The sequence below is a fragment of the Xyrauchen texanus genome, chromosome 9 (assembly GCF_025860055.1).
Source record: "Xyrauchen texanus isolate HMW12.3.18 chromosome 9, RBS_HiC_50CHRs, whole genome shotgun sequence".
NCBI classification, from domain to species: Eukaryota; Metazoa; Chordata; class Actinopteri; order Cypriniformes; family Catostomidae; genus Xyrauchen; species Xyrauchen texanus.
The window spans coordinates 12,823,834-12,850,941 of NC_068284.1; the positions used below are offsets into that span (position 1 = coordinate 12,823,834).

The following is a 27,108-nucleotide window of genomic DNA, read 5'->3' on the forward strand; positions in this document are numbered from 1 at the left end:
GATGCTTCTGTGAATCGAATTACCAGAAACATGTCCAAATAATTGTAATTATGAATAACAAATTATGGGATAGTTCACCCAAAAATGAAAGTTATCTCATTATTTACTCACCCTCATGCTATCCCAGATTTGTGTGACTTTCTTCCCTCTGCAGAACACAAAGATGTTTAGAAAAATAGCTCGGCTCTTTAGGTCCATACAATGCAAGTGAATGATGGCCAGAATTTTGAAGATCCAAACAGCATTTAAAGGTTGCATAAAAGTAATCCATAAGACTCCAGTTGTTTAATCCATGTCTTCAGAAGAGATATGATAGGTGTGGGTGAGAAACAGATCAACATTTAAGTCCTTTTTCTCTCTAAATCTCCACTTCCACCCACATTTCTGGGTGAACTATTTCTTTGAATGTTTGTTTGACTTTTTTTTTGTTTTATCACACCATATGTTACTCATTTCTATAACAAACAGCACAGCTAACCCCTTTATAAGTCACTTTCTTCAGATTTTACAGTGTTTCCAAAAATGTGTATGACTGTATAATATATGTTTTTATATTTTAATTAAAAAAATTGGGCTTTTCCATAATTTTTCTTGATTACTTCTTGAGTAAAACATGTACACAAAATATTGATTTGAATATTTTATTATAAGAGAAGAAAGAGGGCATAGCTATTTAGAAAATTGCTTACCTTTGTACAAATATCAGTTACATCATGGTTTTTCAGGCATAATTCAAGAAACATATTTGATCATAGAATGCTGCAACTGACCAATCAGAACCAAGTATTCCTGAGAGCTGTGTGATAATTAAAGGGAGCATTCTTCTTTTATCTCTGACACCCTGTACACGTTTAAAAGCATGTCATGTCAACCAACCACTTACGGTATCTCAGTGCTTTTTTCATTCCATCCTAGTCCTGTGAGGAAAAGCTCCTCCCCCAGTGTTTCTCAGATATCTTCATACAGTGAAGTGGCTTTGCCTGTTATTAGAAACCCTGTTCCATTTGGAGTCTGGCCTCAACACCATGTCCTCATCTCAGGTGTTGGCTTAGCCCAGTCTCCCAGCAACTGACCCTTGAATAAGAAAAAGCGACTCCACAGACATCTGGTACAGGGAAAATTACAAGCCACTTTATTGACAGAGATTAATAGAGAAAATATGAATGTGACACTGAGGTCATGTGACAAATCCAGACAGAGTATGCTGTAAGGAGTGACATTCCCACCTTTATGTGAATTAAGAGTAACGAAAAACCCCTGACAGTACCACAGCCAGGTTTTTTTGGGGTTGCGTTGTAACCTGAGTCTGTCACTTGAGCTGCTCTTACCTTTGTGTCGTGACACTTTGGCAGGTGAAGCTGTGAGGCGGCTCCATTGCCTGGGACTTCTGTTCGAAATTAAGCTTATTTCCTCCATTGTCTGACTCAAGGAAACTTCTGGCTGCCTTCAGGCGCATTCTCATTTTCATGGGGGATAACTTCAGGGCGTGCAACAGAAACTATTCATCGACAATATTCTTTTCCTCTTTTTAAGGACCTCAATGAAGGCATGTCCCATGTGTCTGCCTGGGGGGGACACTGGCGAGTCAAACGTAGGCGTCCAGCCATGGTGCCACAGACGGCCTGGATAAGTCACATCACAAGTAAGCAAATCAATCAATCAATCTATCTATCTATCTATCTATCTATCTATCTATCTATCTATCTATCTATCTATCTATCTATCTATCTATCTATCTATCTATCTATCTATCTATCTATCTATCTATCTATCTATCTATCTATCTATCTATCTATCTATTTATCTCTCTGTCTGTCTGCCTGTCTATCTGTCTGTCTGTCTGTCTGTCTGTCTGTCTGTCTGTCTGTCTATCTATCTATCTATCTATCTATCTCACATTCATACTATTTTACATACTTTAGAATAATTTTAAAGTCATCAAAACTATAATAACACAAATTGAAGTTTGGGAATTATGTGTAGTGTCCAAAAAATAAGGTTTTTTAAACAGAGTCACCCTTTGCCTTGATAACATCTTTGCACACTCTGAGTATTCTCTTAAAGGGATAGTTCACCCAAAAATGAAATTTCTCTTGTTATTCACTTACCCTTATGTCATCCCAGATGTGTACAACTGTCTTGCTTCAGCAGAACACAAATGTAGATTTTTATAAGAAGATAGAGGTCCTTATAATAGAAATACAAGTGTGCCAGCACTTTGACGGCACTATTTAGGCAGCATAAAAGTAATCCACACGACTCCAGTCGATCAATGAAGTCTTCTGAAGTGAATCTATACATTTGTGTAAGAAACAAGTTGATAATCAAAACGTTTTTAACTTTAAATCTGATGCAGTTTGAAATGGATGAACACTCACATGACGTTCGTTCATCTGTTGTAAATAAGTGCCGCTTCCGAATTCTCACGTGAACTCGCCGACAAGCTTATGTCATGCTTCACATCAGCTGCTGGCAGGAAGTGCTATTTAAAAGTTAATAAAGTTTTAATTATCTATTTATTTTTTACCAAATGTATCGATTCACTTCAGAAGACGTTCATTGATCGACTGGAGTCGTGTGGATTACTTTTATGCTGCCTAAATGTGACTTTTGGACCATCAAAGTGCTGGCACACTTGTATTTCTATTATAAGGACTTCTTGTAAAAATCTACATTTGTGTTCTGCTGAAGAAAGACAGTTGTACACATCTGGGATGACATCAGAGTAAGTGAATAATGAGAGAATATTTATTTTTGGGTGAACTATCCTTTTAACCAGTTTTTCAAACAATATTGAAGAAATTTCCATGCAAGCTTGTTGGCTGCATTTCCTTCATAATTTATTACTAATTTATTGTCTCATTTAAATAACTAATTATAAAAATAGCTTTGGAAAGAAATTTTGATAATTTATATTTGTCCTCAAACCTAATTTCAAGCATATGAGCATAAGCCTTTAGATACTTTTTTTTTCTTCTTGTAATTTATGTGGTATGTGCCAAATAATTTTTTTTAGTTGAACATTTGCATTAGGCACATGACACTGGTGGCTCTGAGTGTCTACTAATCCAAAATCTCCTCCAGTGTTTATATCAGACGTTACGTCTCGATCGCTGATTGGTCTATATGGTCCCCTCCTTAGCAACGCGCTTTTGTGGGGTGGTATGGCACGTGGTTACTAAGCATTGTCCCTTGAACAGTGTACCATAAAGTTTGCAGCTATGCAAGAACTCACACTCTACACGATCATATGTGACATTCAATTGATGGATTATATCATGTTTTTTAGTCTCTCTCCGTTCGAAGAGATTTAGAGGATTTGCTGTCTATAGCCTAGTCGGCATGGAAGAGATTACAGGACACACAAGTGGTTTATAACAGGACTGTGATTACTTCTCCGCCAGATATAACGGATTTACATTTGAAGTACATTTATTTTACAATTACATAAACTTATCTGGAACGAATTAAACTCCCATGAATAAAATGGGAGATGACAATGAGCTGCTTGGTGCTTCTGAGTTAATCAAAGGTAATTATTAATCATTAAAGTAATAGGATACGTTAGCTATAGGATATCTACATAGTTAATGTGTAAAAGGTCAAAAAGCAAAGCGCTATTACAAACCATTTTCTAGTCTGGTTCATACATAGGCCTAACCGGAATGTCTTAGCATATTTAAACACACTTAATGCACTTAACTTTATTTACATCATATAATTCATCAACAAACAATATACTGTAATGCTAATGAGATCAATTTATGCACATTCAATTTTAAGTCAAAATTTGATGACATTTTACATGTGTGTTAACTAATGTTGTGTAAATGCATTAAATATGTGTTTAATATAGTGCAGTTCACTCTTATTTCTTTTATTTCCTCTTATTGTGATCTTTTTGCCTTTTTCCAGATCGTCTGTATTTTGCTACTCTTAGAAGCAAACCCAAGAGCACAGCAAACACACATTTCTTCAGTACGGATGATGAATTTATTTATGAAAAGTGAGTCATCAGTTCTGAATTTAGACCATTGAATGATTTTATCAAGGTGGATAATTTTATGAGTTTATTTACTCTTAAAAATCCCATACTGAGGTTTGAGGAAACTGTTAAAAAATAAGATATAGATATTAGATAAGAGTGTTAATATAACTAGAATCGCCTAACATACAAATGTGGTATTTTTTGTCAATTTTTTGATTGTTAGAGCTGATTATGTAATGATGATTATTTTATGGCACATTTCTGTTCTCAGTTTTTATGCAGATTTTGGACCACTTAATCTAGCAATGCTGTACAGATACTGCTGTAAACTGAACAAAAAACTAAAGGTAAGGTAAAACTATTTAAATAGTTCAGTGTTTGTATCACAAAGCTGTTTTTATCATCAAGGTATTCATACACAATAATTTTTCATACTGATCAAATATAGTTTTGTTTTTTTCACAATTTGATAGACATTGATACATTTATTTTGTTATTATTATTATTATTATTATTACATACAGTAGTTTAATGCCTACAAGGATTTTTTTTATTATTATTTATTTATTTATTTATTTTATGTTGCAGTTTAACAATAGAAAATCATTCAAAATCTGTCCCTGTTGTCTGAAGGGGGAAAAACTGTCTGGAAATATTCTGGATAGTGCAACAGTTGAGATGTTGATGTCTTTTAGTACACACTGCAATGCACTGAGAATAAATGTGGATTGACATTTTCTTAGATGAATCTAAGATTACAGATTCTTGTAAATAACCTCTTGGAAACAGAGATAGTTGGGCCACTGCAAATAGTATATTAATATTAAGCCTGGATTTGCACTGAAATAAATTAAATTGATCATTTGTCAGTTTTTAAGAGCTTTATGGGGTGTCTTTAGGTCACCGCCCTCAACAGTCATGGTTTTAATAAGGGTCAACCTTTTCACTTGTTGCAAGACTTCAGTTCATTTTGATGAATAACAAGCAGTTCCTGCAGTGAGCATTAGAGTGTGCTCTGTTGCTGCTTCATGTGAGTTACACTTCTGAAGATAGAGACAGAAGTTTCTGGCATGAATGAAAGACAAACCTGAGCTTTAGAGGCCTTATTCTGAAAATGACTTGCTTTGAATCTGGAGTTGAATTTATTTGTGTACTCTGTGAATGTCTCGTGTCCCTAGAAAATGTTTAGACACTTAAAGGAATATTCCGTGTTCAATACAAGTTAAACTCAATCAACAACATGTGTGGCATAATTTTATTACCACAAAAAAATTATTTCGACTCTTTAATAAAAAAAGCAAAAATCTGTGTTGCAGTGACACTCTTACAATGGAAGTGACTGAGGGCATTTTTTATCATTAAAATCCTCTCTGTTTTAAAAGTATAGCCACAAGACATAAACAATATGTGTGAAAACATGATTTTAGTGTGATAAAATCACTTACTAACCACATCTGTGTAAAGCTATAGCCAATTTTACAACTTCGTTACCATGACGATGTAATAATGTCAACAAACATTACAACCCAAAAATGACCGTAAAAATGAAACTTTACAGCTCAAATAATACATGAGTTTTAACAGAAGAATTAATGTAAGTGCTGTTATAAAATTATAAACTTCACATTTCTGTTTAAAGCCTCCAAAAATGGTGAGTGTCTCACTGTAACCCAGATTTTTGCTTTTTATTTTAAAGAAAAGGAGGGACGAGTCTAAACACATTTTTGTGGTAATCAACATTATGCCACAAATGCTGTCAACTGAACTTAACTTGCATTAAATCTGGAACATTCCTTTAATCCACAATTAAATGTGTATCGATTTAATTACAATCCAAGCTGCATCTGAAAACAAAAGATGCTAGAGCTTTTCTCCGAACTAACTTGACTTTCCTTAGGCAATCTAATGTGATTACATATATTTTTAAGCATGGATTAACTGCTCAAATACTTTTTAGAGCCACTGTACTAGCCCCACCTCATCCTGATACCTGTCATCATTGTATGAATGCTTAACATTTTTATTAATGAAATGAAAACAAAACTGCAAATGACCTTAAGTGGCTCATATATATATATATATATATATATATATATATATATATATATATATATATATATATATATATATATATATATATACAATACATTTCATATAAACTGGGTAATCCTCTTTTACAAATGTACACATTCTAAGTAGTGTTGTAAAGACTGTCTTCTTCTGTACAAGAGATTATAAATGCAATTCCCTTGTTCAGAAAAAGGGAAACCAAAAGCAAATTTTAGGAAAGCAAAAAAGCATATAAAAGAAAACTAGAGCCTTTGCTATTACTGTAACATCCATAAATCTGAATGTTCTTAATGTGTGTTTTGTGCACGTCTGCAGTCTTTTACTCTGTCCAGAAAGCGTATCATCCACTACACCAGTTATGACCAACGAAAGAGGGCCAATGCAGCCGTCCTCATCGGTGCTTATGCAGTGAGTTGATATCTTTCATGGACTTTAGAAGTTGATATTTATTGTTGATTTTAACCATCAATTTCTGTTCTGAGAGACCCAAAGACTCTTTAAAATCTCAAGACATGTATGCCCTGACAAAACTGGTTCAACAGTGGGAAAAGAACAAAAGCTATTCACACTTCCCACATTTCAGAGTCTGTCCTCAGAGAAATTGCTATTAATCTCTTGCTCTTGCTTCTCTCCAGGTTATCTATTTAAAGAAAACCCCAGAGGAGGTTTACCGGGCCATGATCTCTGGAACTAATGTGTCATACCTGCCTTTCAGGTGAGAAGTTACACGCAGTGTCTGAAACAAGCTTGCAAAAGTGTTCACATCACATTCTGTCATGTGTCAGGATTTTAAATGGGGAAAATCTATCTATCTATCTATCTATCTATCTATCTATCTATCTATCTATCTATCTATCTATCTATCTATCTATCTATCTATCTATCTATCTATCTATCTATCTATCTATCTATCTATCTATCTATCTATCTATCTATCTATCTATCTATCTATCTATCTATCAGTTTTAGTTTGATCCAGCACACACACTCTGTGTCCATTTATCTAGTGTAATCATTCCAAAAACCATTTTAATTTCATTATGTTAACAATTAATGCTGGCCTATATGTGTATATAATACTTCCACAAAAGGTTTGTGCCATTATGTTTTTTTGCGGATGGGGTTCATGTCAAATGTTACCTAGGATACCTAGTTACCTAAATCACAACCAGAATTCAGGGTTCCCCTACCTCCAAATTCAGTCATACCTCTCTGTTACAATTTTTCACAATCATTTTCACACATTTCTCAATACTGAGAACGCATTTTCAAAACTCTTTGCATTCATCTGTATCAACATTTATACTAGCACAACAGTAAATCTTTCATCCAAAATGCCCTACAACATCACAACACTTCATACATCTCTCAAAATCAGTTCAGTTCACCAAAACACTGGCAAACTGTTTCCCCCAATAGAAATACTTTGGTTTACTGTAGGGCTTGACTTTTTACATATGTACACCAATATTGTACAACGCAAGAGAGGCACTTCACTGTAGAATGTACTCCATTGTACACTAACAGTATGGAATGAATCTCAAATGAATTAAAAATAACAAAAAAGCTAAAAATTCAAAAAGTTAACAGTAAACAGTACTTCCACCTGAATTACTGTATAAAAAAAAAGATACCCAAAATCCAGAAATGAAGCTGTAATTCCAGTACACAACAATACAAATAAAACAAAATTAACAAACATAGATTACTAAACTCGATCAGCCCTGTCTTCCACATTTGGCCACATCACACCTTCTGTCCTCTCTTTTCATACACCTAGGACAGAATCACTTGGCATGCCTGATCCATCCCTGGCCATCTCCCCTCATTGGTCTTCTACCACACATTTGCACTCATCTCCTTCTCCTGTCAACTCCTCTTTCTCTGTTACCTACTTGTTGATCCATACTTGCAAAAAGAACCATTCCAAAATGTGTTATTTTGTAGAGATGGTAATGGCATAGAAGACAAAACAACTGGGTAGGTCTTCAGCTTAAACAGGAATCAGCTGTATTTTATTATTTATTTATCTTGGTTGTGGATATATTTCAGTATATTATTATTATAGAAATATAGCTAATTCTGTCAAATGTATTTTTGTGTGAGGTTTTGAACTTAAGTTTAACAGTATTGAAAACAGTACGCAAACAAGTGCAAAAAAAGCTGCTTTTACTTAAAGTTTTGCTCGTTGTTGAGAGTGAGTGACAGAAGATTTCATGATGTTTGAAAGTAGTGGTCCCTGAATGTATTTTGTGTTGATGAAAACTGATCCACAGTTTTGTCCACATAGACTGATGTTGTGCAGATTGTATAAAGAGTTTTGAAAATGATTTCTCAGTATTGAGAAATGTGTAAAAATAACTGATTGTAAAAAACTGTAACATTGAGACACCAACTGTAATATGAATCATTACAGATGATTCTGTGATTAGTACTCAGCTTTTATCATTAATTTAATCTCTTTTTATGTTCAAATAGAGATGCTGCGTTTGGGAACTGCACATATAATCTAACCATTTTAGACTGTTTACAAGGAGTCCGCAAGGTAAGTGCATTAACAATTAAACCCATACCTCAGAACTTTAGTGACCCGGGACCTCATTCCACCCCCATACCTATGTAAACAAAACAAAAAGAAGCCAAAATTGCACCCAAAAAATTATATATATATATATATATATATATATATATATATATATATATATATATATATATATATATATATATATATTTTTTTTTTTTAACCCTAACCCATAGCTATATATACAATGATTTAAGTACCAAAAATGTATAGGCTCATTTGAGACTCTTGGAATGTATCTTTTTTCTTTTACTTTTCTTATTCTTTTGCACTTTTATAAATTATATTTTTATGGTTATTTTATATCTATATAAGTTTACTATCACATGATATCTATTTCTTTGTTTATTATGACATGATGTATACAAATAAATGTTATATCAAGTAAATTTTCTGTGCAACAATGAATTTTGAACAATGGTGAATTATCTGGATCCCATATGTGTGTGCACATATATTATACATGCTATTTCTTACTCAAGTTGAGTAATCTCTTTGACATATGAAAATAAAACATAAAAATATATCAAAATATATTTGATCCCATTATTTTCTGATTGTCTTGAAAATATGTAGAACATTTTTACACTATCTGGGCATTTTGTAGATCCATTTGTGAAAAATATAAGTGCTTATGAAATTGCATTTAAGGGTTTAAGGGGGTGGTTTGGCAAGGCTTTCCTCTGTTATAGCAGCACCACCAATTTTAATGTTTCAATTTTAAGCAGGGGAACGTGTAGAATTGTAGACCCATTGGTTAAGTGTCAGGTTATGCAGGTGGCTTCAGACAAAGTCTGAACAGTGTAGACGCTCAATGCACTCCATCCCCAGTGCATAATCTTTTAATCCAATTATCTGTCTTTTCAATGGTGACACGGGACAAAGATTTGGCACAGTGTATAACAGGCAGATTACATAAGGACTTTCCAAACAATCTGATAATGAACAGGAAGCACAAAAAATAGGACAATTAGTGGGTGGAGAGTTTCGAGAAAATGCTCTAAAAGTCACTTATGGAATTGAAAGGCAATGGCATATTACACCGTTTGGGTGACTTTGCTTGTAGTAGAAATATGATTTGTCAATAGAAGATAGAGCACGACCTTAGTTTGTGTATGTCCTTAAACGCATGATTTAAGAATGTTTTTTTAAAGCTCAACTAAAGATTAATGGATAATAGGCTCATTTTTAAGATACATTCCCTTTACAAGCAATGAGATTTCTAGAAAACACAAGTTAGTTCAAATAAGTTATTTTTCATTAATATTTGTATTATTTTTGCATCCCTTTAGGCCCTGCAGCATGGGTTCTTTAACTTTGAGAATTTTGATGTTGAAGAATATGAACATTATGAGGTATCAGTCACCTTTTTTGAATTGTGATATATTTAATTCTCATAGATGACATTATTACTCAGCTCTCTGGAATACTTGATTCTGACTGGTCAGTCGCAGCATTCTGTAGTCAAAACTTGTTGCATACTTACTTCTGTCCATGCAACTGATTTTCTACATACTGTAGCTGTGCTAGTTTCATGTCACTCGTATCACTCCAAGGTCTCTTTCTTTTCTCAAAATAGAATAACTATTACTCACTTAAATACTATAAGTACATTCATCTATTTATTTGGTAAGTAGCTGCGTAATAAACAGGATCCTTTTATGGTTATCCAATGTTTTTCCAAAGTAGATCTCATTAGGGTGATACAGGACCCCTCTGCTTCAACTTAAATTCCTGATTGCAGTGTCGGGTTTATTTTGCACTAAAGACTGTACAATATCCCTTAGATATATTCAAACATTAAAAGTAGATAAAACCCTTTGTTCCTCTTGATTGAGAGTATTGACCACTAATAAGCTAAATAACCACCCACAAAACACAACAAATCAAACTTATTTGAATCAATCAGTTTTTATTGTTTGTTTTGATACAGACATACTAGTTCATCAAACTAAGTCTCATTCTCTTTGTACATTTGAAGCGTGTGGAAAATGGTGACTTTAACTGGATTGTGCCAGGAAAACTGTTGGCCTTCAGTGGACCTCATCCCAAAAGCAAAATAGAGAACGGTGAGCTGGCACATTTGCACCTGTCAAAAGATTGTGTTAAACTGAATATCCTTTGCTGTAATTCCATTAAAACCAGTGCAGTGGTGATTAAACCCTTTTCGTCAACAAATTAAGAGAGTTACTCGTAGCAATTGAACAACCCATGTCAAAAAGGTCTGATAATGATGTTTTGGTTCTGTTAGGTTATCCTCTCCACGCCCCTGAAGCATATTTCCCCTACTTCCGCCAGCACAATGTCACAGACGTGGTGCGACTGAACAAGAAAATCTATGAAGGTCAGCGCTTCACAGATGCCGGGTTTGAACATCACGACTTGTTCTTCATAGACGGCACCACACCTAGTGATTTGATCACAAGACGCTTTCTGCACATCTGTGAGAGTGCAAAGGGTGCCGTAGCTGTCCACTGCAAGGGTGAGAGGCTCGATATATTTGTTCCTATTGGGATGGACTCATTCTATGATCTTGCAACTCTTATTCACAAATAACTGCATAGATTCAAGCTCATACAAAACAAGACATTCACTCAGTTAGCTAAAATACAGCGATTTGAACAAGGTTGCTCTTCAATTTTAATTCAAAAGATTTGATGGTTGTCATAAAAGAGGTACTGTACATGCACACAATCAGTGTAAATAACATGTTTACTAAAAGGTGCGACACAAATTGTTCTGTACATGCTACAGCTTTCAGGAGTGGAACAAAATGTCTGTATGGATAGGTCACCAAAGTCAATCGCCTTCTAGAGACTATAAAATATCCAGACTTTGTATTGCATCTTTAAGGATTTAACCTCCTGAGACCCGAGTGAGACTGCTGTGTGCATTTTCCTTTTTTGATTTGTAACTAGTAGCACCTATTAAACAAGCAAATAAATAAAAATAAATAAATAATTTATAGAGTAAATATTTTTCATAAAAATGTATGTCTACATATGTGGACAGCGGGAATAAGTTGTGAAATTTTAAATAATACCAAGCTGTAAAAAGTTCTGAAACTGCAATTTTGATGGAATTTTAGGAGTGAATGCACTTAGCTGCATAGAGAGTTATAGGATGTCCACTTGCTCCCTAGTGAATGACTTTTAGACATCCAATCTGCATTTGTCTTAGAACAGTTCGAAATGCACCCTAATTTCATCCTAACTCGATATAAAGCTTTTTTCATCTTTTGGATGAACCTATTGATTCTCATTGTAAAAATGCACAGTAAATATAGGAATGCATTTATTAATGTTAATGAATAGAACCTTATTGTAAAATGTAACCAAATTTACATAGAAATTAAGCAAAATAACCCACGAATGTGATAATGTTGAAAGTTATTCAAAATAACCAACATTTGAGGGAATAATGTCCGAAAATCCACGTGTGTAGACATCATGTTTATCAGCGTGCTGACGCATGAAAAATTAACAGATTTTTTAAATGAAACTAGCAATGCTACTCTTTACATCCAAACATGTTCCAATGAAAAACGTAGAGGTTTCTCACCAGAGGCACTTTTGTTGGCTCTGCACCTGTAGAAGCGCTTCACAGAAATCGAACCAAACGCATTCTTGATGTCCACCCATGCTGTTTTCCAGTTATTGTTCTATGTAAAAATTCTAAACGGATGTCTTTGACCGTTGCTGTGTTTTTGCCGTCTCGTGCAGGAGCACCTAAAAACATTTTTTTAAGTTCTTTTGTCAAGATAAAAAGAGCATCTACTGTTAAAAACTACTGTTGTCTCGGGACAACTGTGAAATACTCTTTTTTTCTTATAGCACATGTACAACATTCAGACGTCTACTTGATGTTTGTGTTTACATCTGGAAGACGTCTGGAAGACGTCTGTTTTACATTGTCTTTAAGACGTATGTCAATAATAAGTATGTCTCGGATGTCAATAAGACATTTCGCAAATGTATTTGAGACGTTTATCATTTAGAATGGTTGTATATCTGATCTTTCTAAGATGTTTAGCAGATGTTTGATGCTTTCCAGATGAAAAGATCTAAAACAGACATCACAGAGATGTACATGTGCTATCTGGGTTCGTTGCACAGCGTTGGTCTGAACGGCTTCCAGTCTTTTAGAAATGCTTTAGCCATTAGTTACATGAATGCTACACATACTGAAGAAAATGTATAAGTACTTCTTAATGCCATCAGAATTGAATGGTTTCTGTGCATACTCCAAGATGAAATCTTGCAGGCAAAAGTAAGCCGAAATGCTTATTTAACTTACAATGAATGAAATATAGTGCAATTGAGGAAATTGTTAACAAATTGAATGTAAGTGTTTATATTCAATTTCTTTGTAAACATTATCATATTTAATCAATTATTGTTTGTTTTTAGGCACATTTTAGTTATGGTACAGTAATACTGTATTTTGTAAAGCAGAAATGTTTACTTGACTTGGATGGAATATAATAGTATACAGAAGCTGGTAGTTTGTATTGCCATGCGAATCCACATAGGCACTTTGAACCTTTAATTTGATTTTTTCACTGACATTTTGTTAACACTGACATGTTGTAATTGTAATACCAGTTTGTTCACTTAAACTAGGTAGTGTCATTTAATTTGTATTCTCAACTGGTAATATTGTTAACCAACATAAGCTTAAGAAAATAATAAATGAGGGTTATTTTATGTGCCTAGAGTCAATGGTTATTTAAATTATACATTTAATACATCCATGTATTAAATTCTTGTCTTAGACTCAGCCTTTACTGGTCTCGGTCTTGACTCAGACTCGGACAGGGCCGTCTCCGGTCTTGGTCTTGACTCATATTCAACCCTCTTCTGGTCTTGGTCTTGACTCGAACTGGACCTACTCTGGTCTCAGACTGGACTTGGACTCAGATGAGCTGGTCTCGACTAAGACACTGATTTTTAATGAATTTATCTTTATTTAAAAATCATATTTAGCACTCCAAACAGGACTGACTCTGCATATTTTGCAGTGTGAATGCAGCCAAAAGGTTTATTTGAAATTTTTGTTATAAACATCTCACACTGTTTTCACAGCTGGCCTTGGTAGGACAGGTACACTGATAGGCTGCTACTTGATGAAGCACTATCGTTTCACATCGCCTGAGGCCATTGCTTGGACACGAATCTGCAGGCCTGGCTCCATCATTGGACCACAACAGCACTTTCTTGACCAGTAAGCAGAGAGAAAGACAGACAATGATAAAACAGTTTTTTAAAGGGAAAGTTCACCCCAAAATGATAGAAAGTTTGACTCAAGTCACTATTCACTTTCATTGTTTTTAGGAAGCAGCACAGTATGTGGGTGCAGGGTGACCTCCATCGTTCAAAGCTGAAACAACAGCAGCTGACGGAAAGCCGACAGCAGGAGAGAGACATTTCCCATCTCATCTCCAACATGGACGACATATCCATCGACAGCTCAATCCTACACAATCCCACACAGAGTGTGGATGAGGTGAGACGTGAAAACTGAATCAGACTGATCTCCAACAATCACATCCCACATCCGATTCCACAATACAATGACACTGATATTGACACAGTCTTGTTATACTTAGACTGACTACAAAAAAGAGGACATGATTCCAACTCAAGGCGACAAACTACTAGCCTTAAAGGGCCAACGCCACCCCAGATCTACCACCACAACACTCAGGTATACCCTACATTACACTAAATAACGAATATGACCGTTAATTGAGAATAGTGGAACTGTCAACAGTTTCATTCGAGACAAATGCCTAGTGTGCACTACATGACTCAAGCTCGACTATGATGTTTTGAGTCTGCGACAAGAAGTCTCGGATCTCACGATGAAGGTCTTGTTGTGTACGCACTCCTGCAACATGCCGAGATGTGTCCTAGACGCTGCGACAATTTTCAAAACTGCTTGATATCTAGATGTCTTTGATGTCACGTAAGCGCACTCAATGAGCGAAATACGGACAATGAGCCACAGCCAATGTAATATATAGAGAGAGCGCAACTGTTTTTATTATTATAATTTTCCTTTGCAAATGGTGCCAATAAAGTGCGAAAATGGGCGAGAGCAGTTCTTTCATGTTTTTTGACATGTTATTAAATGAATTATCTTAATTTTAATATTATAAAATGGCCATTATTTGCCGATTCCATGCGGATTTAAAGGGAAATAAGCGTACGTTCTGAAAATGTAAAAAAGTCAATGCATTAACATGTACAGTAGAGACACATTTATGAGCAGCACGCACACTAGAAGCTCATTTACAGGTGCTGCACAAAAATAACTCAGAACTCTGCTCTGAACGGCATGTTTGGGAAAATTAAGAGAAAATGTGCTACAATCTTTTACTTTTTTGTGCTTTATTTTCATTCAGTAATGCATAGATTTAACGATTGATGTCTGTCCTCAATAAATCAGAGACACTTTCCCTGAAATCTAAACACAAATGGTCATAAGAGATGACCAGGTGTAACACTGATGTCTCACTTGTACATTTGTGATTGGATCACCCATAACCCATCTTAATATCAGGTATACAAATGAAGTCATTCATGGACGAATGGTCGTGTAGTTCAAACACTACAGTCCTGAAGTGTTCATACTAGCATGACAAAAAAACAAACTATGATTCGCAGGGCATTGACTGCAATTAATGTAGTGTATGCTTAGCTTTATACAGAGATAACACATTATGGGTATTGTCAGGGCAATGGCGCAGTTAAACATAAAAAGAGTTGTGTCAATATACAAAAGTATTAGCAAGATGTCACTTCATGTCTGGCAACTCTGCAAGCAACTTCTGTATGGTGTACAGTAAGTGCAGAAATATTTTGTGTCTTTTGTGTGGCTTGATTTGAATATGATCTTAGCAAAACTTTGTACTGAGTTGCAAGAAAATAGTATGTAAATCAGTTCAAATTGGTGGAATAGTGTACAACAGACTTTGAACATTTGGTAATTATAATATCTACAAGCCTCCATGAATATATGGAGAGAAAATCATAGGTTAAAGCCAAATTATTCCACTTAAAATTTTTGTCCATTTCATACTTACCTACTATTTAATGCTTTATCATTTTTGACCAGTAGATAGCACAGTCACCAAATTGATTTGGTACGCTAAGGGTATGTTGGCACTGACATTCCAAGTTTCATTAAAGCTGAAGTGTGTGATTTTTGCACCAATAGTGTCACTAAACAGAATTGCCAAAGTAAACATTGTTTTCACCAGCTTTGTCTGTCATTGATCAAACTGATAGTCCCGCCCCAAATTAACACCATTGGTTAAGTCAATGTTGCTTTGTAGGGCTGTACAATCAGTCAATTTTTATAACGCCAAAGAGTCACAAGGGGAAACCACCTAAGAATAAATTGCGCCCGGCAAAAGAGCTGGTTATTTGCACGTGCTGTCTGTGCTAGTTTAGCGATTCATTTTACTGCCTGCTTTTCATCTTTCATTCATGTCAATTGCTCAAGGCAATTTTTGTGAATGAAGTGCAATCTATTATTAGCCTAATTTACATAGAAAGGAGGCATGGTTGTGCAGAAAGGAATGCCAATGACATTATTTAAAGGAATAGTTCACTCAAAAATGAAAATTCTCTCATCATTTACTCACCCTCATGCCATCCCAGATGTGTCTGACTTTCTTTCTTCTGCAGAATAGAAAAATACCAATACCATGCGCAAAAGTGCTGCAACTGTTTAGTGAGTTTGCCCCACAGTGTTCACAGTTTTCGACGACTATGAATGGCTTACTTATAGTTGTCTCTGCATAATGAGCTGGAATAGGAAACAGTATTTAAACATTATTCAGCTATAAGCTTCTTTTAATATCAGCTGAATAAAGATGCACACAATAAAATGAGGAGAATGCTTCCAGTCTTAGATGAGGACATTTCCTTCCTTATGGGTCTACATCAATGAATTATTCAATCTAAATCAAGTGCTCTGCTGAATCCTGATATTTGTCATTTTTTGTAAGTGGGATAAGCCCAGTTCCAGGCACCATTTCCCCTCTACGAGCTTCCAAAGCTCCTTTCTTCATCTCCTCCTCTCCTGCTCCACGGAGACTAACACGCAGCCCTTCCGCTTCTGCCGACAACCTTAAAAGGTAAGCACTTAAATGTGTTTGTACATCATGTGTGATTTAAACTGATTTTAGCCAAGATTTTACTTACCCAAACATCCTTAAAGGGATAGTTCTCCCCAAAATTACATTTCTGTCATTATTTACCCAACCTCTTTTTGAAAATAAAATCTGTATGACTTTCTCTCTTCCTTGGAACACAAAAGATGTTAGGCAATAATGTATTTTGGTCTTTCAGTCACCATTCACTTTCATTGCATTTTTGTTCTTCCATACAATGAAAGTTAATGGTTACCGAAGCGTAATGAGTACTGAACATCTTCTTTTATGTTCCAGGGAAGAAAGCAATTCAGATTGGTTTGGCACATGAGTGTGGGTAAATGATCACAGAATTTAGATTTTTGTGTGAACTACCTCTTTAACCCCCTGTTTATTCACCCTGCACAGCTTCAATCCCCATTTAGCCCACTCCCTCGGCAACCTCTACGATGACAACAACTTCCATGACGATGAAAGCAGCACACAACCTTCCTCCTTTACTCCCTCCTCACCTCCTGCCATAACCCAATGCCCCCCTGCACCTCCATCTGGCTTTGGCTTTGGCTACCCCACCACTGACCCTCGACTGCCTCCTTCCCACTTAAACTACAACCAAGAGGCCAACACCAACCTCAACAGCCCTACTGGAGCTAACACCATAAATACTATACGTACAGTCAGGCCTATGAACAGAACGGGCTACAGTCCGTTCTCCAGGGGCAGGCCAAGCCCTCGTAGAGGTCCAGTGTGTGCTGGACTCAGTGGGTTTCCAAGACGCTACCTCAGTAGATCCATTCCAGTGAGTGATCGTTTGGCCACATGCATTAACAGACTGTGGCAGCCTCTTTGGTTACTCTGTGGCTTTGGTGTTCACTCATGAGTTCCTCTTAAGGCCAAAGTATACTTCTGTTGTCTGCGTGGCTGATCGCAAATCATCAGCACAGTCCGCACAGACTGTCCTTGCGCGGCCCACATTTTGTCGACACACGGACATTCCTTGTCTGTGCGCACCACCTGCTGTTGACTGTACTAAAAGTGTATCACAAAGTTGTTGTAGTGGGCATGCGTCGAACGCGTTCATATATGCTCGCATTCTAAGGAGTATACTCGGGGACGGATTACCGACCGGACCAATGGGGCCAGTGCCCCGGTGCCCTTGACTACCAGGGGGCCCCTGACTGCCCGGGGTGCCCTGGGCTTTAAGGCTGCATGATCTAGTTTGGCGATTTTTTGGGCATGAACAACGAACCCCCCCTCTACAACTTTTGGCTATGAACAACGAACCCATCTCTCAACAACCCCGCTCAACAACTGGGGGGGGGCTTGGAGATAATTGGCCCCAGGGCCTTTGCAAGTCATAATCCGTCCCTGAGTATACTCTGAAAGGCAACGCGGTCGACTCATGCTCGATCCGATCTGAAACGCCAAAAAGAGAGTATACCCTGGCCTTTAGAGCTCATTTTTTCCTGCTACTAATTTTCCTTCAATTTGTGTTTTATCATAATTTTCCCTCTGCCTTGACTTTATGCTGTTTCTGTCTGTTACGGGTTTGTTATTATTTTGATCTTGATGTGACATTTTTGTAATGAGTATGATTTTAGCATTTAAGGAATAAAGAATAGTTCATCTATAAATGAACGGAAGTAAGTCCATATGACTTATGTGCTATATTCCAAGTCTTCTGAAGCAATACAATAGGTTTGTGTGACAAAAAGACTGACATTTAAAGTCTTTATCCAAGGCGTCATGTTTTAATATATAAGAACACAAATGAGATTTGAAAGCTACAGTGGAGGGAACGAGTAAGTACATTTTGTCAGCATTTTTCTATTTGGGGTGCACTATACCTTTAACTTTACTTTTAAATTTTACTCTTACCTTATATGTATCTTTATAGAAAAGTATTATAAGCCATCAAAGCCAAAACCAAGTGTGCTATTATGATAGTCTTAACTGCAGTTAGGTCACCTTAAATTTCAAGATTCATATTATCTCAATTATTCTGTTTAGAAGATCATTTTACCCTTTGTAACTTTGAAATGTAATTTAATATAAATTTTGTATCTATTTTTTTTCCCCCAGTCTCTTCAGTCTGAATACGCTCAGTACTAAGGCTGTGGTTATACACTGATGGTGATCACAACTGGACATTTGACCCTGGATGGATCCTTTCTCAATCTCTCTACAAAGCTGCTAAATAATAAGAAATCACATACTGGACTCAAAGTGTTTATTAATGATTTTATGAAGTGTTATAATTGCATATTGAGTTCTGTTTCAATTTAGAAAATAACATCTTTCCGTTATGATATTGACAAGAATATTTATTTATATATGTACAGTATATTTTGTCTAAAGTATATCCAAAATCAAACACATGTGGCGACAATTGTTTTACTATATAATGTGACTTATGTCACCAAACAACTTTGCTTTGTCTCACAATTTTGTAGAAAGTCACAATTTAATGAAAAGCGCAGTGTTTTGTGTGTCTGTATGTGAAAGTGACTATATGTGTAATATGATTTGTTTTGTCATATTATTGTACATAATTTATAAAACATTTTGTACAGATAGTTGTCTGTGGATCACTGGAATTTATACTGAATATACTTTAGATGCATTCAACTGGCATTATGCAAATCTCTCAATTAAACATTTTGTGCCCATAAAAAGACAATAAAAAATGAGTCTTCTCTCATACTGTGATATATTTTCACATTCTTCAGTGTCACAATTCCCAATTTGGTCATACATCAAAATCAATCATTAATTTATTCACAAAACTCTTGTGATATTATTGGATATTGTAATCTCTGATCCAATCAGACTTTCATTTGAAATCCCATGTGTTGGATGGATGGAAACTATGAATATATATATATAGATATACAGTGACTTGCAAAAGTGTTCAGACCCCTGACCAATTCTCTCATATTACCGAATTACAAATGGTACACTGAAATTTTATTCTGATTGATATTTTATTTTAAAACACTGAAACTCAAAATCAATTATTGTATGGTGACCTTGTTTTTTTGTTGGGAAATATTTTTATGAAAAATAAACTGAAATATCTTGCTTGCATAAGTATTCAACCCCCACACATTAATATTTGATCGAGCCACCTTTTGCTGCAATAACTGCTTTAAGTCTTTTGGGTTACATACTGTATGTACCGCTTTGCAGTGACAAAGTGATTTTGGCCCATTCTTCTCAGCAGATTTGCTCCAGGATGTTCAGGTTGGTTGGGTGATGCTTGTGGAGTGCAATTTTAAATACCGTAGTGCCACAAATTTTCAATAGGATTGAGATCAGGACTTTGACTGGGCCACTGTAGGACATTTAACATTTTGTTCTTGAGCCACTCCAATGTTGCTTTGGCCTTGTGTTTGGGATCATTGTCGTGCTGAAAGGTGAATTTCCTCCCAAGCTTCAGTTTTTTTAGCAGGTTCTCTTGCAATATTTCCCTATATTTTGCTCCATCCATTCTTCCTTTAATTCTAACATGATGCACAGTCCCTGCTGATGAAAAGCATTCCCACAGCATGATGCTGCGACCACCATACTTCACTGTAGGGATGGTGTGTCTTGAAGCATAGGAATTATTAGGTTTGCGCCACACATAGCACTTTGAGATTTGGCCAAAAAACTCTATCTTGGTCTTATCTGACCAAAAAACCTCCCACATCGCTTTCTGGCAAACTCCAGACATGTTTTAAGATGGTACTTTTTGAGTAATGAATTCTTGCTTGCCACCCTCCTGTACAGGCCAGCGTTATGCAGTGCTCTTGAATTGGTTAACTTGTGCACTATTTCTCCACTCTCAGCCACTGAACTTCAAAGTGATCTTTGGCTTCTCTCACAAGTCTCCTTTTTGTTAGAGTGCTGAGTTTTGAGGGATGGCCTTTTCTTGTCAGTGCCTGAAAATTTTTATCCAGAAAACTGATTGCAACTTTAATGATTCAAAGGTGGATACCAATGGTAAAGTAATTGTGCCCTCATTAGGGCAATTTCTTTCATCGGTGTTACCTGCCAGCTTCAACAGCACAGGGGTTGAATACTTATGTAAGCAAGCTATTTCTGTTTTATATATATATATATATATATACATTTTACAATGCTATTCTGAGATGCAGGTTGGCGCTGTTTTAGCGGCATGAGGAGGACCTACACAATAGTAGGCATGTGGTTTTAATGTTGTGGCTGATCTATGTATATTTTAGAGGTTTTGAATCATTCCATGATTCCTGATAATATCTCCCAGGGGAAGCATGTATAAGGAAAAAAGCAGAGGCCCCAAACTGATCCCTGTGGCACTCCATACTTAACTTCTGTTTGACTTCACAATTCCTCATTTGCACAGACAAAGTGATAGTGGTCTGCTAAATATGACCTAAACCATGCCATGCAAGTCCACAAATGCAAACATAATTGGGAGGACACTACCTTTTCTAGTATTTTCAACATAAAAGGGAGATTTGAAATCAGTCTATAATTAGCCAGTTCTCCAGGACCAAGCTGTGGCTTCAAGTTAGCAGTTTGATAATTGCCATTTAAAGTTTCTTGGGACATGTCCTAAAGATATTGAGGCGTTAATAACATTAAGAAGAGGTTCTGAGATAACAGGGAATACCTCATTAATGAGCTTAGTTGGTATTGGATCTAACATACATGTTGTGGCTTTTGATGTTTCGATAAGTTTTGTTAGCTCTTTGTGACCTATGACAGTGAAGGATTGAAGTTGCTCATGAGGAAAATTATGAGACACTGTTTTCTGAGGTACTGTGTTAGACAATTGCATTCTATTTTTTAATCATGATTAATCACATACATTTTTGTAGTTAATCGCAAGGCAATACAAGTTTATTTATATAGTACATTTCATACACAATGGCAATTCAAAGTGCTTTACATATACATTTTTAAGAAAATACAAGATACATAAAAAATATAAACAATTAAGAACATGAATTAAGAATAAAAAATAATACACACATTGAGAAAACGTTTTATAAAAAATTTAATAAAAAGAACAAAATAGCATAAAAACAGCGATTAATCACAGATTTTTTAAGTGCTGAAATTTGACACTATATACTTTTCCTGTCAAAATGCATTTATTTGAATTAAGATAAGAACAGACATGATCAACATTACAGTCAAAGGTGAACTTTTTTACATTTTAGATTTTATTTTGCATCCCTTTGGGATGTCACTATAAATAGTTATAATAAAATAATTTAGAAAATATCAACAGAAATTGGGGCAATCAGGTTATTATAGTTATTCCATAGTTTTTATCCCTCCCTAGGCAATAGCTGTTTGGGATAGTGGTTTGTTCAAATCTCTAACCTTACGTTTGAAAATAGAACTAGTGATTCGAAAAGCTCCTTCCAGGGACCCCAGAGTGGCGGTGTATCCATCCATACTGGTGATGGAAGGTCAAAATGTGACCACGCGTACCACAGTCAAAGGCTTTCCTCATCCCTCCTCTGTTCTGGGGAGAGAGAGAGGGACGGATTTGAGATGCAGTCCCAAGATGGAGTCTATCATCTGGTTAACCTCACATCTGAACATGTAGGATTTTACATATGTTCATATGTTCATGAATAAACTTGGTAATGAGAGCCACATCTTCCAGCTGAGCAGAAAAACTGGTTAGCAGTGTTTATGCCAATTTTATGTAATAATTGGAGTGCCATTACAAAAGATTTATGAAAACCACCCAATATGAATAGTAGATTTTTTTTTTAAATGTTATTTTATGTAAATATACGGAGAAAAGAAAAATGTACAGCCATGGTAACGACTCGGTTACTAGCGTAACCTTGGTTCCCTGAGAGGAGGGAACGAGTATTGCGTAAGTAGCAAAGTAGCAAATATTGAAGTCTTTATGTAAAACGCATTGCAGCTGCACAGCAGACAGCAATGAGCGAGGCAGCTCGGTCATTGGCTGTGCTGTGGCAACTTGCTCGAACCAATGACGGGGCGACTCTGAACGCACGACCAATGAGCGCGCTTCACGCCCGCGCTCAGAGCCTGCCAAGATTAGCGTGGCTAAGGCTATATATTAGGCGCCCCGTCATGAGAGTTCTTTAGGTTCAATCGACTGAAGCGACTGACCAAGCACAAGCACGGCAGCTTACGCAATACTCGTTCCCTCCTCTCAGGGAACCGAGGTTACGTTAGTAACCGAGTCGTTCCCTCTCGAGAGGTCTCTCCTATTGCGTAAGTAGCTTACGCTATGGGAACACCATGCAAAACGCCGTGCGTGCTGACTTCGCTCTATAAAGCCAGAGGCAGATGCCTGAGCCTTAAAGCAAAGTGATTATTCAACGAGCCGGCCAACAGCGAGCTATATAATGGAATAATACAGAGCACCTTTGCCCCAAGGTGGCCCATGGTGGGGCGCTCATTGTAAAAACACACGCACATATCTTATGTACTGATTTTTCTTTTTACTGATATGCATAAAAAACTCCCTAAGTCAGTTAGAGACGGACCTTATAAGGGAGGAGATAATGCTCAGCATATATGTACTCCAGTCCATACTACAGTCAGGCTGATAGAATGTTGGAATGCAATGAGGGGACCTGTAGGTTATAAAACCTGATAAATGTCAAAGGCGAGGCCAAGCCTGCCGCCGCACAAATATCCTCAATGGGTATCCCACTCGACCACGCCCACGAGGAGGCCATGCTCCTCGTAGAGTGAGCTCTGACACCTAAGGGGCATTGAAGGCCCTTGGCTTCATAAGCCAGCGCTATAGCATCTACTATCCAGCGCGATATTCTTTGCTTTGAAACTGCGGGACCTTTAGTGCGGCCGCCAAAGCATACGAATAATTGTTCCGTCTGTCTGAACGGGGCAGAACGTTCCAAGTATACTCTGAGCGCCCTGACCGGGCAGAGTAAATTAGCGTCGCTTTCGTCTGCTGAAGACGATAGCGCTGCCAGAGATATCACCTGTACTCTGAAGGGTGTGGAGAGCACTTTAGGAATATACCCGTGCTTTGGCCTAAGGACAACTCTGCAGTCGTTAGGTCCAAATTCCAGGCAAGCAGCGCTTGATGACAGCGCGTGCAGGTCGCCCACTCTCTTGACTGAGACTTGACAGTTTTGAGCGAGAGCTGTTTAAGGTGCACGGTTCGGAGAGGTTCGAACGGGGCACTCTTGAGTGCGTCCAGGACCGTGGCCAGGTCCCAGATCGGTACCGAGGGGGGGCGAGGAGGGTTCATCCTCCTAGCGCCTCTTAGGAAACGAATGATTAGATCGTTTTTCCCTAATGAGCGTCCTTTATCAGGATTGTGTGACGCCGCTATGGCAGCCACATAGACTTTGAGCGTGGAGGGTGTGCGGCCCGCCTCCAGCAGCTCTTGCAAAAGGTGAGTACACTTGGTATCTCGCACGATTTGGGGTTCAAGCTCTTGGTATCACACCAGTCACTGAACACTTTCCACTTTTGGGCATATAAGCGCCTCGTAGAGGGCGCTTGCGCCTCAGTGATGGCTCTCAACACTCCGCTGGGGAGGTTCTCTGGAACCCATTGAGGAGCCATGCATGAAGGGCCCGCAGATCGGGGCGGGGATGAAGAATCATCCCGTTGGCCTGCCTGAGGAGGTCCAGCCTCAATGGAATTGGCCATGGGGCAGATTGCATCATCTGCACCAGTTCTGGAAACCACGTCTGGTTCTTCCAGAGTGGGGCTACCAGGAGCACTGCACATTTCACCTCCCTGATCCGACTGATGACCTGAGGTAGCATCGCGATCGGGGGAAAAGCATACAAGGGGCGGCTCAGCCAGACTTGGGCGAGCGCGTCCGTGCTCTTTGAGAAGAAAAGAGGGCAGTGCGCATTTTCCCTGGAGGCGAAGAGGTCGACCTTTGCCATAACCACTGGACCGCCAGGGGGTGGAGAGACCATTCTCCTGGGAGAACCTTGTCTCTGGACAGCATGTCCGCTCCCTGGTTCAGGATGCCTGGCACATGCGCTGCTCTCAGCGAGCGCAGGTTGTGCTGTGACCATAAGATGAGCTCCCTGGCCATAGAGTGCAGGGAGCTCGACCTGAGTCCACCCTGGAGATGTATATACGACACTACCGTCATGTTGTCCGTTCGGACCAGGACGTGTTCGTTTTTCAGGTACGGAAGCAGGGCTCTGAGAGCCAAGGCGACCGCTTTCATTTCCAGACAGTTTATATGTAGCCGCTTTTCCGGGTTTGACCAAAAAGACAGGCCTGCCCTCGTAAAGGGCCCCCCATCCTATTTTGGAGGCATCTGTCATGATCATTTTTCTCCGCGTGTTCACGCCCAGACTCACGCCGGTTTGATACCAGTCGACGGCCTTCCAGAGCGTCAGGGCTTTTATACAGCCGTGATTCGCTCTGATTAAAAAGTGGCCCGAGCGCCACGCGTGAGTGGGGACACGGCTCTTGAGCCAGCGTTGGAGAGGACGCATGTGCAACAATCCTAGCTGGAGTACAGCTGATGCCGAGGCCATGAGACCGAGCATCCTTTGAAATCGTTTGACGGGGGCATGCGCGCCCGCTCTGAATGATGTTGCAAGGCGCCGAATAGTGTGCGCGCGCTCTGATGAGAGGCGGCCCGTCATCTGCACTGAGACTAGCACTATTCCCAGAAAAGAGATATTCTGGCTGGAGGATAGCACGCTCTTTGTAAAATTGATTCTCAGACCCAGACATTCTAGATGACTGATAATCCAAGATCTGTGCGTCGTTAACTGACTCTCTGATTGTGCTAGGATTAGCCAATCGTCGAGGTAATTCAGTATTCGCACTCCCCGCTGTCTCAGGGGGGAAAGTGCTGCGTCCATACAATTCGTGAATGTACGGGGGGCCAATGATAGGTCGAATGGTAGTACTGTGTACTGGTATGACTGTCCCTCGAGCGACTCTCAGAAATGGCCTGTGATGAGGCGCTATCAGAATGTGAAAGTAAGCGTCTTTCAAATCCACTGATAGAAACCAATCCCGGGCGAACTTGCGCGAGGATATGTTTGGTCGTTAACATTCTGAACGAGCGAATCATTAAAGCTTTGTTCAGATGTCTGAGATCTAGGATGGGGCGGAGGCCACCGTCCTTTTTCGGGACGAGAAAGTAGCGGCTGTAAAAACCCGCCTCGCTCATAGAGGGAGGAACAGTTTCTGTAGCGCTCTTCTCTATCAGTTTGAGCACCTCGTTGCGTAGAACATGTGAAACATCTTTCCTCACTTTCGTCTCGACCACCGCCTAAAAGCAGGGTGGTCTGCGAGCGAATTGAAGCGAGTAACCGTGTCTTATTATGTTCAAAACCCATTTCGGCATGTCTGGGATTTTTCCCCCGGCTTTTGCTCGCACAGATATGGGCTGAATGCTGGCTGGGGGCGTGTCGCAGTGACGTATGGACCCTGCCGGCGAATTGCCTTGTGCTAACACTGAGCTTACAGCTCTCAGAGGCGCGGGAGCGCGCTGAGCAGCTTTGTTGAGTGCCGAGTGCAGGGGTGCGTGTGAGATTACAGGCACGCACGCTATCTCCGTAATGCTCGCAGCAATAGAGAGCTGGAGAAAAAAAAAAGAGCTGGAGAAATGTTTGAAACTGTATAGACAGTGTTTACGGGTGGGGGTGCATACATTGTGATAGGCACGCGCGCCACTTTCATAAAGCTTCCCATTCTTAGCGGGGAGTTTCTTGGCTCGCGCGCCGCATCTGTGATGCTCGCGGCATGGGCCAGAGAACTGTTTGAAACTGTATGGGCAGCGCTTATGGGTGGGGGTGCATATACCGTAGTAGGCACGCGCGCCATTTTCATAAAGCCTCCGGCTCATGGCGGGGGTTTTGGGCATGCATACAGTGTTTGTGTGTAGGGGTGCATGCATGACAGCAGGCACGCGCGTTACCTTTATAGTATTTCCCGCTTTTACTGGGGAAGTGTTTATAACTGTGGGAACAGTGCTTGTGTGTAGTGGTGCATACATGACAATAGGCACACGATCTACATTTATGGGGCATCCAGCTTGAGCTGGGGAAGTATTCGGCACTGTTTGGACAGTATTGATATGTGGGAATGCGCAGTTTAGTGTGGACACGTGACCCCTTAGTGACACAGGCAGAAAATTACTCTTTTTGTGATTTCTGCGTGTTGCCGTTAAAACGGCGTTTGATTGCAGGTGAGCGAGTTCTGTGACTGGCCCATTGACTGCTGTACAGACATTTCCAGCCGCTTGTAAGGGGACTGGGTAATGTTTTACACGTTTTGGAGAGAGTGGTCCGGCTTTTGCGAGACACGCACTCTCTCTCTTTCTTCCTA

At 38.5% G+C, this 27,108-nt stretch overlaps 1 protein-coding gene across 2 annotated transcripts; it reads left to right on the forward strand.

Moving 5' to 3' along the window:
* The first annotated feature begins 3,212 nt into the window (after window positions 1-3,212).
* Window positions 3,213-19,494, forward strand: cdc14aa (cell division cycle 14Aa). Of its 2 annotated transcripts, none has more exons than XM_052134563.1 (14): window positions 3,213-3,532; window positions 3,916-4,006; window positions 4,260-4,335; window positions 6,374-6,466; window positions 6,694-6,773; window positions 8,537-8,603; window positions 9,932-9,994; window positions 10,621-10,708; window positions 10,891-11,121; window positions 13,724-13,862; window positions 13,973-14,144; window positions 14,248-14,345; window positions 16,657-16,785; window positions 18,883-19,494. In XM_052134563.1, the coding sequence occupies exons 1-14, from the start codon at window positions 3,478-3,480 to the stop codon at window positions 18,929-18,931; spliced, it is 1,431 nt and encodes a 476-aa protein (XP_051990523.1). In that variant the 5' UTR covers window positions 3,213-3,477; the 3' UTR covers window positions 18,932-19,494. The 2 variants fall into 2 exon arrangements, with proteins under 2 accessions (XP_051990523.1, XP_051990524.1); XM_052134564.1 differs by lacking the exon at window positions 18,883-19,494 and adding an exon at window positions 17,209-18,873.
* Window positions 19,495-27,108: the final 7,614 nt, after the last annotated feature.

Bases quoted from the DNA above. Each gene is read 5' to 3' on its own strand.
- cdc14aa (XM_052134564.1), top strand. From the start codon at position 3,478: ATGAATAAAATGGGAGATGACAATGAGCTGCTTGGTGCTTCTGAGTTA. The intron at 11,122-13,723 runs GTGAGAGGCTCG...CTGTTTTCACAG, and splicing joins CGTAGCTGTCCACTGCAAGG to CTGGCCTTGGTAGGACAGGT. The intron at 16,786-17,208 runs GTAAGCACTTAA...CACCCTGCACAG, and splicing joins TCTGCCGACAACCTTAAAAG to CTTCAATCCCCATTTAGCCC.